The sequence below is a fragment of the Salmo trutta genome, unplaced genomic scaffold, assembly GCF_901001165.1.
Source record: "Salmo trutta unplaced genomic scaffold, fSalTru1.1, whole genome shotgun sequence".
Taxonomy (NCBI): Eukaryota; Metazoa; Chordata; class Actinopteri; order Salmoniformes; family Salmonidae; genus Salmo; species Salmo trutta.
Window position 1 is genome coordinate 427,025 of NW_021822297.1, and position 13,399 is coordinate 440,423.

Consider the following 13,399-nt stretch of genomic DNA (forward strand, 5'->3'; position numbering starts at 1 on the left):
GATAGAGACATATAGTATAGAAGGACAATGGTATAGCAGTCTGTTACTGATAGAGACAGGACATATAGAAGGTCAATGGTATAGCAGTATGTTACTGATAGAGACATATAGTATAGAAGGTCAATGGTATAGCAGTCTGTTACTGATAGAGACAGGACATATAGTATAGAAGGTCAATGGTATAGCAGTCTGTTACTGACAGAGACAGGACATATAGTATAGAAGGTCAATGGTACAGCAGTCTGTTACTGATACAGACATATAGTATAGAAGGTCAATGGTATAGCAGTCTGTTACTGATAGAGACAGGACATATAGTATAGAAGGTCAATGGTATAGCAGTCTGTTACTGATAGAGACATATAGTATAGAAGGACAATGGTATAGCAGTCTGTTACTGATAGAGACAGGACATATAGTATAGAAGGTCAATGGTATAGCAGTCTGTTACTGACAGAGACAGGACATATAGTATAGAAGGTCAATGGTACAGCAGTCTGTTACTGATACAGACATATAGTATAGAAGGTCAATGGTATAGCAGTCTGTTACTGATAGAGACAGGACATATAGAAGGTCAATGGTATAGCAGTCTGTTACTGATAGAGACATATAGTATAGAAGGTCAATGGTATAGCAGTCTGTTACTGATAGAGACAGAGCCATATAGTATAGAAGGTCAATGGTACAGCAGTCTGTTACTGATAGAGACATATAGTATAGAAGGTCAATGGTATAGCAGTCTGTTACTGACAGAGACAGGACATATAGTATAGAAGGTCAATGGTATAGCAGTCTGTTACTGACAGAGACAGGACATATAGTATAGAAGTTCAATGGTACAGCAGTCTGTTACTGATAGAGACATATAGTATAGAAGGTCAATGGTATAGCAGTCTGTTACTGATAGAGACAGGACATATAGTATAGAAGGTCAATGGTATAGCAGTCTGATACTGTTAGAGACAGGACATATAGTATCGAAGGTCAATGGTACAGCAGTCTGTTACTGATAGAGACATATAGTATAGAAGATCAATGGTATAGCAGTCTGTTACTGATAGAGACAGGACATATAGTATAGAAGGTCAATGGTACAGCAGTCTGTTACTGATAGAGACAGGACATATAGTATAGAAGGTCAATGGTATAGCAGTCTGTTACTGATAGAGACAGGACATATAGAAGGTCAATGGTACAGCAGTCTGTTACTGATAGAGACATATAGTAATGAAGGTCAATGGTATAGCAGTCTGTTACTGATAGAGACAGAGACATATAGTATAGAAGGTCAATGGTATAGCAGTCTGTTACTGATAGAGACATATAGTATAGAAGGTCAATGGTATAGCAGTCTGATAGAGACATATAGTATAGAAGGTCAATGGTATAGCAGTATGTTACTGATAGAGACAGGACATATAGTATAGAAGGTCAATGGTACAGCAGTCTGTTACTGATAGAGACATATAGTATAGAAGGACAATGGTATAGCAGTATGTTACTGATAGAGACAGGACATATAGTATAGAAGGTCAATGGTACAGCAGTCTGTTACTGATAGAGACATATAGTATAGAAGGACAATGGTATAGCAGTCTGTTACTGATAGAGACAGGACATATAGAAGGTCAATGTTAAACAGTACATAAAGTCTATAACCTTCTCTATCGCCGTAGCACAAGCGAGATACATTCTACACATTGCATCGGGGCAAAACAATGAGCGTTTTGTGTGATGTCATCTGAATAGGTATGCTGCCATATAGCCAGCAGTGTGTCTCATGTTTAACCAATGAATGGAAGGAAGATTCAAAAATAACATTAAATCCCTATGAAGTGCCTGTCTGTGGCTTGCTAGTGCTAGTTTATATGATGTGTAGTCTACATACAGCTGGCTTAAATAGCTTCATGTAAAAATAACATTAAATCCCTATGAAGTGCCTGTCTGTGGCTTGCTAGTGCTAGTTTATATGATGTGTAGTCTACATACAGCTGGCTTAAATAGCTTCATGTAAAAATAACATTAAATCCCTATGAAGTGCCTGTCTGTGGCTTCCTAGTGCTGGTTTATATGATGTGTAGTCTACATACAGCTGGCTTAAATAGCTTCATGTAAAAATAACATTAAATCCCTAAACAACCTGCCTGTCTCATGTTTATGTTTGCAATAGCCTGCTGTTACAACAGACACAGAGCTGCGTTTGTTTCAACTTCTGTGTGGAAGGAGCAGCAGAGTCAAGGAGTGACTGACCACAGAGCAGCAGGGTCAAGGAGTGACTGACCACGGAGCAACAGACGAGTCAAGGAGTGACTGACCACAGCGCAGCAGGGTCAAGGAGTGACTGAACACGGAGCAGCAGCAGGGTCAAGGAGTGACTGACCACGGAGCAGCAGCAGGGTCAAGGAGTGACTGACCACGGAGCAGCAGCAGGGTCAAGGAGTGACTGACCACGGCGCAGCAGCAGGGTCAAGGAGTGACTGACCACGGAGGAACAGACGAGTCAAGGAGTGACTGAACACAGAGCAACAGAAGAGTCAAGGAGTGACTGACCACGGAGCAACAGCTGAGTCAAGGAGTGACTGACCACAGAGCAGCAGAGTCAAGGAGTGACTGACCACGGAGCAGCAGCAGAGTCAAGGAGTGACTGACCACAGCGCAGCAGGGTCAAGGAGTGACTGAACACGGAGCAGCAGCAGGGTCAAGGAGTGACTGACCACGGAGCAGCAGCAGAGTCAAGGAGTGACTGACCACGGAGCAGCAGCAGGGTCAAGGAGTGACTGACCACGGCGCAGCAGGGTCAAGGAGTGACTGACCACGGAGCAGCAGCAGGGTCAAGGAGTGACTGACCACGGAGCAGCAGCAGGGTCAAGGAGTGACTGACCACGGAGCAGCAGCAGGGTCAAGGAGTGACTGACCACGGAGCAGCAGCAGGGTCAAGGAGTGACTGACCACGGAGCAGCAGCAGGGTCAAGGAGTGACTGACCTCGGAGCAACAGACGAGTCAAGGAGTGACTGAACACAGAGCAACAGAAGAGTCAAGGAGTGCCTGAACACGGAGCAACAGAAGAGTCAAGGAGTGACTGAACACGGAGCAGCAGCAGAGTCAAGGAGTGACTGAGCACGGAGCAGCAGCAGGGGCAAGGAGTGACTGAACACGGAGCAGCAGCAGAGTCAAGGAGTGACTGAGCACGGAGCAACAGCAGGGGCAAGGAGTGACTGAACACGGAGCAGCAGCAGGGTCAAGGACTGACTGACCACGGAGCAACAGAAGGGTGAAAGGAGTGACTGAGCACAAAGCAGCAGCAGGTGAAAGGAGTGACTGAGCACGGAGGAGCAGCAGGTGAAAGGAGTGACTGAGCACGGAGGAGCAGCAGGTGAAAGGAGTGACTGAGCACGGAGGAGCAGCAGGTGAAAGGAGTGACTGAGCACGGAGGAGCAGCAGGTGAAAGGAGTGACTGAGCACGGAGGAGCAGCAGGTGAAAGGAGTGACTGAGCACGGAGCAGCAGGTGAAAGGAGTGACTGAGCACGGAGCAGCAGGTGAAAGGAGTGACTGAGCATGGAGCAGCAGGTGAAAGGAGTGACTGAGCACGGAGCAGCAACAGGTGAAAGGAGTGACTGTGCACGGAGCAGCAGCAGGTGAAAGGAGTGACTGAGCACAGAGGAGCAGCAGGTGAAAAGAGTGACTGAGCACGGAGCAGCAGCAGGTGAAAGGAGTGGCTGAGCACGGAGCAGCAGGTGAAAGGAGTGACTGAGCACAGAGCAGCAGGTGAAAGGAGTGACTGAGCACGGAGCAGCAGGTGAAAGGAGTGACTGAGCACGGAGCAGCAGCAGGTGAAAGGAGTGACTAAGCACGGAGCAGCAGCAGGTGAAAAGAGTGACTGTGCACGGAGCAGCAGGTGAAAAGAGTGACTGAGCACGGAGCAGCAGCAGGTGAAATGAGTGACTGAGCACGGAGCAGCAGCAGGTGAAATGAGTGACTGAGCACGGAGCAGCAGGTGAAAGGATAAGTGGATAACATAGTTTTTACAAAAGGAAGTCGGGTTCCAGAATTGCAGCCATTCCGAAACGAGAATAAAGTCTCTAGAAACCAGTGACTTTCAAGCCACACCGTAGAACAGAGAGCATAGCAATGGAATGAATAGAACTAATATTCCCATTCCAAGTCAACGTTCCGTGATGGGTGGAGCGGTGGCCATATTGATTGTACTGCCAGATGGCAGTGGTCTGAGGAGCTTCTCCCCATTCTAGTTCTTCCCCTCAGCTTCTGTTTGGCTGGAGGGACCTGTACTGTGGGTCCAGTCAGTGATCTGGTAACATGGATACACTTACAGTGTAGCCTCAAATCCAGACCTGTTTCGTGCCAATATTGCACTCCTTGTGCTCTGTTTCATATGCTAAACATGTTGGGGATATGACACAGGGTACAATAAGTGGAATGTTAGCACAGACTGGTACCCAGGCTAGTTAGCACAAACAGACTGGTACCCAGGCTAGAGGAATGTTAGCACAGACTGGTACCCAGGCTAGAGGAATGTTAGCACAACCAGACTGGTACCCAGGCTAGAGGAATGTTAGCACAACCAGACTGGTACCCAGGCTAGAGGAATGTTAGCACAAACAGACTGGTACCCAGGCTAGAGGAATGTTAGCACAAACAGACTGGTACCCAGGCTAGAGGAATGTTAGCACAAACAGTCAGGCACCCAGGCTAGAGGAACGTTAGCACAAACAGACTGGTACCCAGGCTAGAGAAAAGTTAGCACAAACAGACTGGTACCCAGGCTAGAGGAATGTTAGCACAAACAGACTGGTACCCAGGCTAGAGGAATGTTAGCACAAACAGACTGGTACCCAGGCTAGAGGAATGTTAGCACAACCAGACTGGTACCCAGGCTAGAGGAATGTTAGCACAAACAGACTGGTACCCAGGCTAGAGGAATGTTAGCACAAACAGTCAGGCACCCAGGCTAGAGGAACGTTAGCACAAACAGACTGGTACCCAGGCTAGAGAAAAGTTAGCACAAACAGACTGGTACCCAGGCTAGAGGAATGTTAGCACAAACAGACTGGTACCCAGGCTAGAGGAATGTTAGCACAAACAGACTGGTACCCAGGCTAGAGGAATGTTAGCACAAACAGTCAGGCACCCAGGCTAGAGGAATGTTAGCACAAACAGACTGGTACCCAGGCTAGAGGAATGTTAGCACAAACAGACTGGTACCCAGGCTAGAGGAATGTTAGCACAAACAGACTGGTACCCAGGCTAGAGGAATGTTAGCACAAACAGACTGGTACCCAGGCTAGAGGAATGTTAGCACAACCAGACTGGTACCCAGGCTAGAGGAATGTTAGCACAAACAGACTGGTACCCAGGCTAGAGGAATGTTAGCACAAACAGTCAGGCACCCAGGCTAGAGGAACGTTAGCACAAACAGACTGGTACCCAGGCTAGAGAAAAGTTAGCACAAACAGACTGGTACCCAGGCTAGAGGAATGTTAGCACAAACAGACTGGTACCCAGGCTAGAGGAATGTTAGCACAAACAGACTGGTACCCAGGCTAGAGGAATGTTAGCACAAACAGACTGGTACCCAGGCGAGAGGAATGTTAGCACAAACAGACTGGTACCCAGGCTAGAGGAATGTTAGCACAAACAGACTGGTACCCAGGCTAGAGGAATGTTAGCACAAACAGACTGGTACCCAGGCTAGAGGAATGTTAGCACAACCAGACTGGTACCCAGGCTAGAGGAATGTTAGCACAAACAGTCTGGCACCCAGGCTAGAGGAACGTTAGCACAAACAGACTGGTACCCAGGCTAGAGAAAAGTTAGCACAAACAGACTGGTACCCAGGCTAGAGGAACGTTAGCACAAACAGACTGGTACCCAGGCTAGAGGAATGTTAGCACAAACAGACTGGTACCCAGGCTAGAGGAATGTTAGCGCAAACAGACTGGTACCCAAGCTAGAGGAATGTTAGCACAAACAGACTGGTACCCAGGCTAGAGGAACGTTAGCACAAACAGACTGGTACCCAGGCTAGAGGAACGTTAGCACAAACAGACTGGTACCCAGGCTAGTTCCAGTAGTCTATACTCCGGCTCCAGACAGTTTACCTGCTACTCCAAAGGGTCTCCTCAGTCCAGAGGTCAGCTTCTTGGTGTTGTTGTCACGTAGCTCCATCCGTCCGACTCTAACGATCTGACACACAAAGCTGATCTTCTCTCTCTTTAAATCCTCACTCCCAAGGTCCTGGAGAACAACGACAACAACAACCAATAGACTCAGCGGTGGTATTGGAGGAGAAAAACCACCCAAGTCAACCTGTAAACGTCTTGTATTCCTACACACCTTCAGTTACAGCGGGGAAACAAATCATTTATAGAAATAGAAAATAGAAAGGCAACATTGCAACAATTGTGTAATGATGCTGTTTGATCAGCTTGTTGACATGCCACACCTGTCAGATGGATTAATTAACTAATCAAAGGAGAAGAGCTCACTAACAGGGATGTAAAAGCTTTTTGTGCGTACGGAACATTTCTGGGATCTTTTATTTCAGCTCATGAAACATGAGACCAACACTTTACCTGTTGTGTTTATATTCTTGTTCAGTGTGGATAGAAGTGTTTCTTAATTGTGGTCCTGGGGACATAAATGGCTGCACATTTTAGTTCCTGCCCTAGTACTACACACCTGACTGAAAGCTAGATGAAAAAGATGAGGTGAACATTTGAACGGGGACGTGTCGTGCCAGGGAACAACAAACAAACCCCTCGTTGGGTCCCCGGGACCAGGATGAGGAAACGCTGAGAAAGACTAAAGCTATTGTATATCACCATGGAGCTATGCTGTCCAACTGTTCCTTTACACTACACCCAACACAGTGAATGAGTCAGTATTACCATGGTAACAGTACTGTCCAACTGTCCCTTTACACTACACCCAACACAGTGAATGAGTCAGTATTACCATGGTAACAGTACTGTCCAACTGTTCCTTTACACTACACCCAACACAGTGAATGAGTCAGTATTACCATGGTAACAGTACTGTCCAACTGTCCCTTTACACTACACCCAACACAGTGAATGAGTCAGTATTACCATGGTAACAGTACTGTCCAACTGTCCCTTTACACTACACCCAACACAGTGAATGAGTCAGTATTACCATGGTAACAGTACTGTCCAACTGTTCCTTTACACTACACCCAACACAGTGAATGAGTCAGTATTACCATGGTAACAGTACTGTCCAACTGTCCCTTTACACTACACCCAACACAGTGAATGAGTCAGTATTACCATGGTAACAGTACTGTCCAACTGTCCCTTTACACTACACCCAACACAGTGAATGAGTCAGTATTACCATGGTAACAGTACTGTCCAACTGTTCCTTTACACTACACCCAACACAGTGAATGAGTCAGTATTACCATGGTAACAGCCCAACACAGGAAGCTGCTGGGGGGAGGACGGATCATAATAATGTCTGGAACAGAGTAAATGGAATGGTTTAAAGCGCATAGAAACCACGTGTTTGATACCATTCCATCCAGACATCACTATGAGCCTGTCCTCCCCAATTAAGATGCCACCAGCCCCCTGTGCTGCCAAAGTGCACATTCAAAATTTGACTTGTTGTACACAATTCTAGTTACATTGACTCTGTATCTTTACGATGAGGCCAATAAAGACATCATCCGCTATCCAATCTGGTTTTAGTTTCTCATCAGGCTGATCTGTTTATTAGGCTGCAGCAGTAACACCACCAGGCTGATCTGCTTATTAGGCTGCAGCAGTAACACCACCAGGCTGATCTGCTTATTAGGCTGCAGCAGTAACACCACCAGGCTGATCTGCTTATTAGGCTGCAGCAGTAACACCACCAGGCTGATCTGTTTATTAGGCTGCAGCAGTAACACCACCAGGCTGATCTGTTTACTAGGCTGCAGCAGTAACACCACCAGGCTGATCTGTTTATTAGGCTGCAGCAGTAACACCACCAGGCTGATCTGTTAGACTGCAGCAGTAACACCACCAGGCTGATCTGTTTATTAGGCTGCAGCAGTAACACCACCAGGCTGATCTGTGGTATTAGGCTGCAGCAGTAACACCACCAGGCTGATCTGTTTATTAGGCAGCAGCAGTAACACCACCAGGCTGATCTGTTTACTAGGCTGCAGCAGTAACACCACCAGGCTGATCTGTTTATTAGGCTGCAGCAGGAACAACAACGACAGCGAGCCAGGCTGATCTGTTTACTAGGCTGCAGCGGGAACAACAACGACAGCGAGCCAGGCTGACCTGTTTACTAGGCTGTAGCAGGAACAACAACGACAGCGAGCCAGGCTGATCTGTTTACTAGGCTGCAGCGGGAACAACAACGACAGCGAGCCAGGCTGATCTGTTCATTAGGCTGCAGCAGGAACAACAACGACAGCGAGCCAGGCTGATCTGTTTACTAGGCTGCAGCAGGAACAACAACAACAGCGAGCCAGGCTGATCTGTTTACTAGGCTGCAGCAGGAACAACAACGACAGCGAGCGAGGCTGATCTGTTCATTAGGCTGCAGCAGGAACAACAACGACAGCGAGCCAGGCTGATCTGTTTACTAGGCTGCAGCGGGAACAACAACGACAGCGAGCCAGGCTGATCTGTTTACTAGGCTGCAGCAGGAACAACAACGACAGCGAGCCAGGCTGATCTGTTTACTAGGCTGCAGCAGGAACAACAACGACAGCGAGCCAGGCAGGGCTGAGAGAACAATTGTTCAGAACCTTTTCAAGGAGGATAAACTTTTGTTAAGGCAGCAGTTTTCGCCCCCAAATTGCTTTAACTCCCTATTTAATTGTGTCCATGGTTCATGTCCTGCTGTGATCCATGCTGTGCCGCCAGTGTAGCGAGCGGAGCAGCGAGTAGCGGGCGCCAACTTGCTCGTCGTACGTAGGCGCTTGGTAACCCGGCTGCCCTTGGCCAGCCATTAGTAGAGAGGTGACATTTGACAAACAAGCCGGTTCGCTCTGGGTCGTTCTCTTTCTTTCAAAGCTGGGGAGCTTCACAAACACCGCCCCCTCAAACAGGGGTGTACACACACACACAGACACACACACACACACACACACACACACACACACACACTCCATCATCCCTCATGACAGGGCTGGGTAAACACACACACACTCCAACACCCCTCATGACAGGTCTGGGTAAACAAGCATGCAGCAGCAGCCAACACTCTACATATACTTACAGTGAAGACTGATCTCAGGTTATGGAGCTGGTCTATGTCTTTGACCAGGCCTTGACTGGACCATCGCACCAGGTAATTCTCACTGAGAGGGGAAGAACCAACATGAACCTTTTAACTTTACAATCTGGCATCACAAATCAACTCTCTAGTCTCTTGATGAACAAATGACAATCAACTGACTAATGTAGTACACAGGTGAGATGTTTCATAAACACTATTTGTTGCTGTAAATCCTGGAACAATAGCAAATCCCCAGGCAGGCTAGCAGCTGGGTCTGTTCTGTCACGTTCCTGGCTCTGGACTCAGGCCTAGGACAATACTATTCCCATGATTCAGAGGTTTTCCCAGAAATCCTGATGAGAGCATTCCCGGAATAGTGAGGAAATAAGCAGGGGGGGGGAATCCTCCAACTGGGATTTCAGGAAAACCTGGGAAATTTGAGGAAGTGTCCAGAACTCTTGCGACCCTTGGCTTACCTGATAAACTTTAACCCTCAGAGGGTCATAGAGGAACATACCTGATGACCTTTAACCTTAAAAGGAATAAACCACTCAAAACTACTAACTCCTACAATTTACAGTGTTTAAATAAAAACTATATTTTTTTGTGAGCAAATGTTTAAATTTGTTGTTATAATAAGGTTGGGTAGTAACTTGTGAAAATCGTTGCGGAAATCTGTTGAAGCTCAAGTCGACTACAAAACCCACAACGCAACGCTCTCCCTATGGGCTCTATGTACTGTACATGATGACCTTTAACCCTATGATGTCATAGAGGTTACACACCTGATGAACTTTGACTCAACGGGGTCGTAGAGCGACATGAGGACCTCCGCATCTTCTCCGATCTTACACACCACGTTCTTCAGGGTGACGAACAGAGCGAAGGACGGCGTCTGGGCGAACTTGGCCTGCCTGCTCAGATCTACATTCTGTTTCTGAGACTGTCCCAGGGAGAGGAGGAGGAGGAGGAAACAGAGATGTTGTATTTAATACAGGAGTCCAGTAGTCTTCACTAGCCTGACTGTCATATTATCTGGGCCACGGATCTATGAAGGATTAAGAAGGTTGAGAATCACAAACACAAAAAAGAGACATTTGAAGGTGACTCTTAGCTAGTTTTCAGCACTGAGGATGGACACAATGACTGGGCTGTTATTCCCCATCAGGCAGACCCATCTGCATTAGACTGGACTGTTATTCCCCATCAGGCAGACCCATCTTCATTAGACTGGACTGTTATTCCCCATCAGGCAGACCCATCTTCATCAGACTGGACTGTTATTCCCCATCAGGCAGACCCATCTTAATCAGACTGGACTGTTATTCCCCATCAGGCAGACCCATCTTCATCAGACTGGACTGTTATTCCCCATCAGGCAGACCCATCTTCATCAGACTGGACTGTTATTCCCCATCAGGCAGACCCATCTTCATTAGACTGGACTGTTATTCCCCATCAGGCAGACCCATCTTCATTAGACTGGACTGTTATTCCCCATCAGGCAGACCCATCTTCATTAGACTGGACTGTTATTCCCCATCAGGCAGACCCATCTTCATTAGACTGGACTGTTATTCCCCATCAGGCAGACCCATCTTCATTAGACTGGACTGTTATTCCCCATCAGGCAGACCCATCTTCATTAGACTGGACTGTTATTCCCCATCAGGCAGACTCATCTTCATTAGACTGGACTGTTATTCCCCATCAGGCAGACCCATCTGCATTAGACTGGACTGTTATTCCCCATCAGGCAGACCCATCTTCATCAGACTGGACTGTTATTCCCCATCAGGCAGACCCATCTTCATCAGACTGGACTGTTATTCCCCATCAGGCAGACCCATCTTCATTAGACTGGACTGTTATTCCCCATCAGGCAGACCCATCTTCATTAGACTGGACAGTGACTGGACTACTACTCCTTCAAGACTGTTGGAAAAGCATTCCAGGTGAAGCTGGTTGAGAGAATGCCAAGAGTGTGCAAAGCTACTTTGAAGAATCTCAAATATAAAATATATTTTGATTTGTTTAACACTTTTTTAGTTACTACATGAGTCCATATGTGTTATTTCATAGTTGTGATGTCTTCACTATTATTCTACAATGTAGAAAATAGTAAAAAATAAAGAAAAACCCTGAATGACCGGTAGTGTATGTGATAATGACCGGTAGTGTATGTGATAATGACTGGTAGTGTATGTGATAATGACCGGTAGTGTATGTGATAATGACCGGTAGTGTATGTGATAATGACTGGTAGTGTATGTGATAATGACCGGTAGTGTATGTGATAATGACCGGTAGTGTACGTGATAATGACTGGTAGTGTATGTGATAATGACCGGTAGTGTATGTGATAATGACCGGTAGCGTATAGGATAATGACCGGTAGTGTATGTGATAATGACCGGTAGTGTATGTGATAATGACTGGCAGTGTATGTGATAATGACCGGTAGTGTACGCGATAATGACCGGTAGTGTACGCGATAATGACCGGTAGTGTATGTGATAATGACCGGTAGTGTATAGGATAATGACCGGTAGTGTATGTGATAATGACCGGTAGTGTATGTGATAATGACTGGTAGTGTATGTGATAATGACTGGTAGTGTATGTGATAATGACTGGTAGTGTATGTGATAATGACCGGTAGTGTATAGGATAATGACCGGTAGTGTATAGGATAATGACCGGTAGTGTATAGGATAATGACCGGTAGTGTATATGATAATGACCGGTAGTGTATAGGATAATGACCGGTAGTGTATGTGATAATGACTGGTAGTGTATGCGATAATGACTGGTAGTGTATAGGATAATGACTGGTAGTGTATGTGATAATGACTGGTAGTGTATGTGATAATGACTGGTAGTGTATAGGATAATGACTGGTAGTGTAGGGGCATCTGAAAGAACACATTAACATTCATGGTGATGACCTGAGAACATGTAATATTGCTCCATGTTGACGCAAAGACAGAGATGGAAAGGTCACACAAGATGACTCCTCATAGCTGAAGGGCACTTAACCAATTTAGAGTCACTTCATAGGCTTAGCCCCAAATGGCACCATAATCCCTATAGGGCCCTGGTCAAAAGTAGTGCTTTATATAGGGAATAGGGTGCAATTTAGGATGCAGTTTCAGGGAGGAGGAGGAGAGAATGGTAGGGGAGAGGATGTGACTGGGAGAGAGAGAGTAGGAGAGAGATAGCGGGGAGAGAGAGAGTAGAAGAGAGGAGGTGGCAGGGAGAGAGAGAGGAGGTGGCGGGAGAGAGAGAGGAGGTGGCGGGGAGAGAGAGAGGAGGTGGCGGGGAGAGAGAGAGGAGGTGGCGGGGAGAGAGAGAGGAGGTGGCGGGGAGAGAGAGAGGAGGTGGCGGGGAGAGAGAGAGGAGGTGGCGGGGAGAGAGAGAGGAGGTGGGCGGAGGGAGAGAGAGAGGAGGGGCGGGGAGAGAGAGAGGAGGTGGCGGGGAGAGAGAGGTGGTGGCAGGGGAGAGAGGTAGGAGGTGCTGGAGAGGAGATGTGGCTGGGGAGAGAGAGGAGAAGAGAGGAGATGGCAGGGAGAGAGGTGGTGGCAGGGAGAGAGAGTAAGAGAGGGAGATGGCAAGGGAGAGAGAAGAGAGGGAGGTGGCAGGGGAGAGAGAGAGGAGGGGTGGCGGGGAGAGAGAGAGGAGGTGGCGGGGAGAGAGAGGAGGTGGCGGGGAGAGAGAGGGGGGGCGGGGAGAGAGAGGGGGTGGCGGGGAGAGAGAGGTGGTGGCAGGGAGAGAGGAGAGGGCTGGGAGAGGAGGTGGCTGGGAGAGAGAGGAGAAGAGAGGAGATGGCAGGGAGAGAGGTGGTGGCAGGGAGAGAGAGAAGAGAGGAGATGGCAGGGAGAGAGAGAGAGGAGGTGGCAGGGAGAGAGAGAGGTGGTGGCAGGGAGAGAGAGAGAGGAGGTGGCAGGGAGAGAGAGAGGAGGTGGCAGGGAGAGAGAGGGAGGTGGCAGGGAGAGAGAGAGGAGGTGGCGGGGAGAGAGAGGGAGGTGGCGGGGAGAGAGAGAGAGGAGGTGGCGGGGAGAGAGAGAGAGGAGGTGGCGGGGAGAGAGAGGTGGTGGCAGGGAGAGAGGAGAGGGCTGGGAGAGGAGGGGCTGGAG

At 47.8% G+C, this 13,399-nt stretch overlaps 1 protein-coding gene across 1 annotated transcript in view; it reads right to left on the reverse strand.

Moving 5' to 3' along the window:
* Nucleotides 1–13,399, reverse strand: part of LOC115181565 (dedicator of cytokinesis protein 1-like) — a 196,669-nt gene that overhangs the window by 123,727 nt on the left and 59,543 nt on the right. Inside the window, exons 7-9 of the mRNA XM_029743459.1 lie at nucleotides 10,049–10,237; nucleotides 9,264–9,345; nucleotides 6,122–6,257 (exon numbers count right to left, since the gene is read on the reverse strand). Coding sequence (XP_029599319.1) covers nucleotides 6,122–6,257; nucleotides 9,264–9,345; nucleotides 10,049–10,237 — 407 coding nt within the window. The remainder of the gene's footprint in view (nucleotides 1–6,121; nucleotides 6,258–9,263; nucleotides 9,346–10,048; nucleotides 10,238–13,399) is intronic.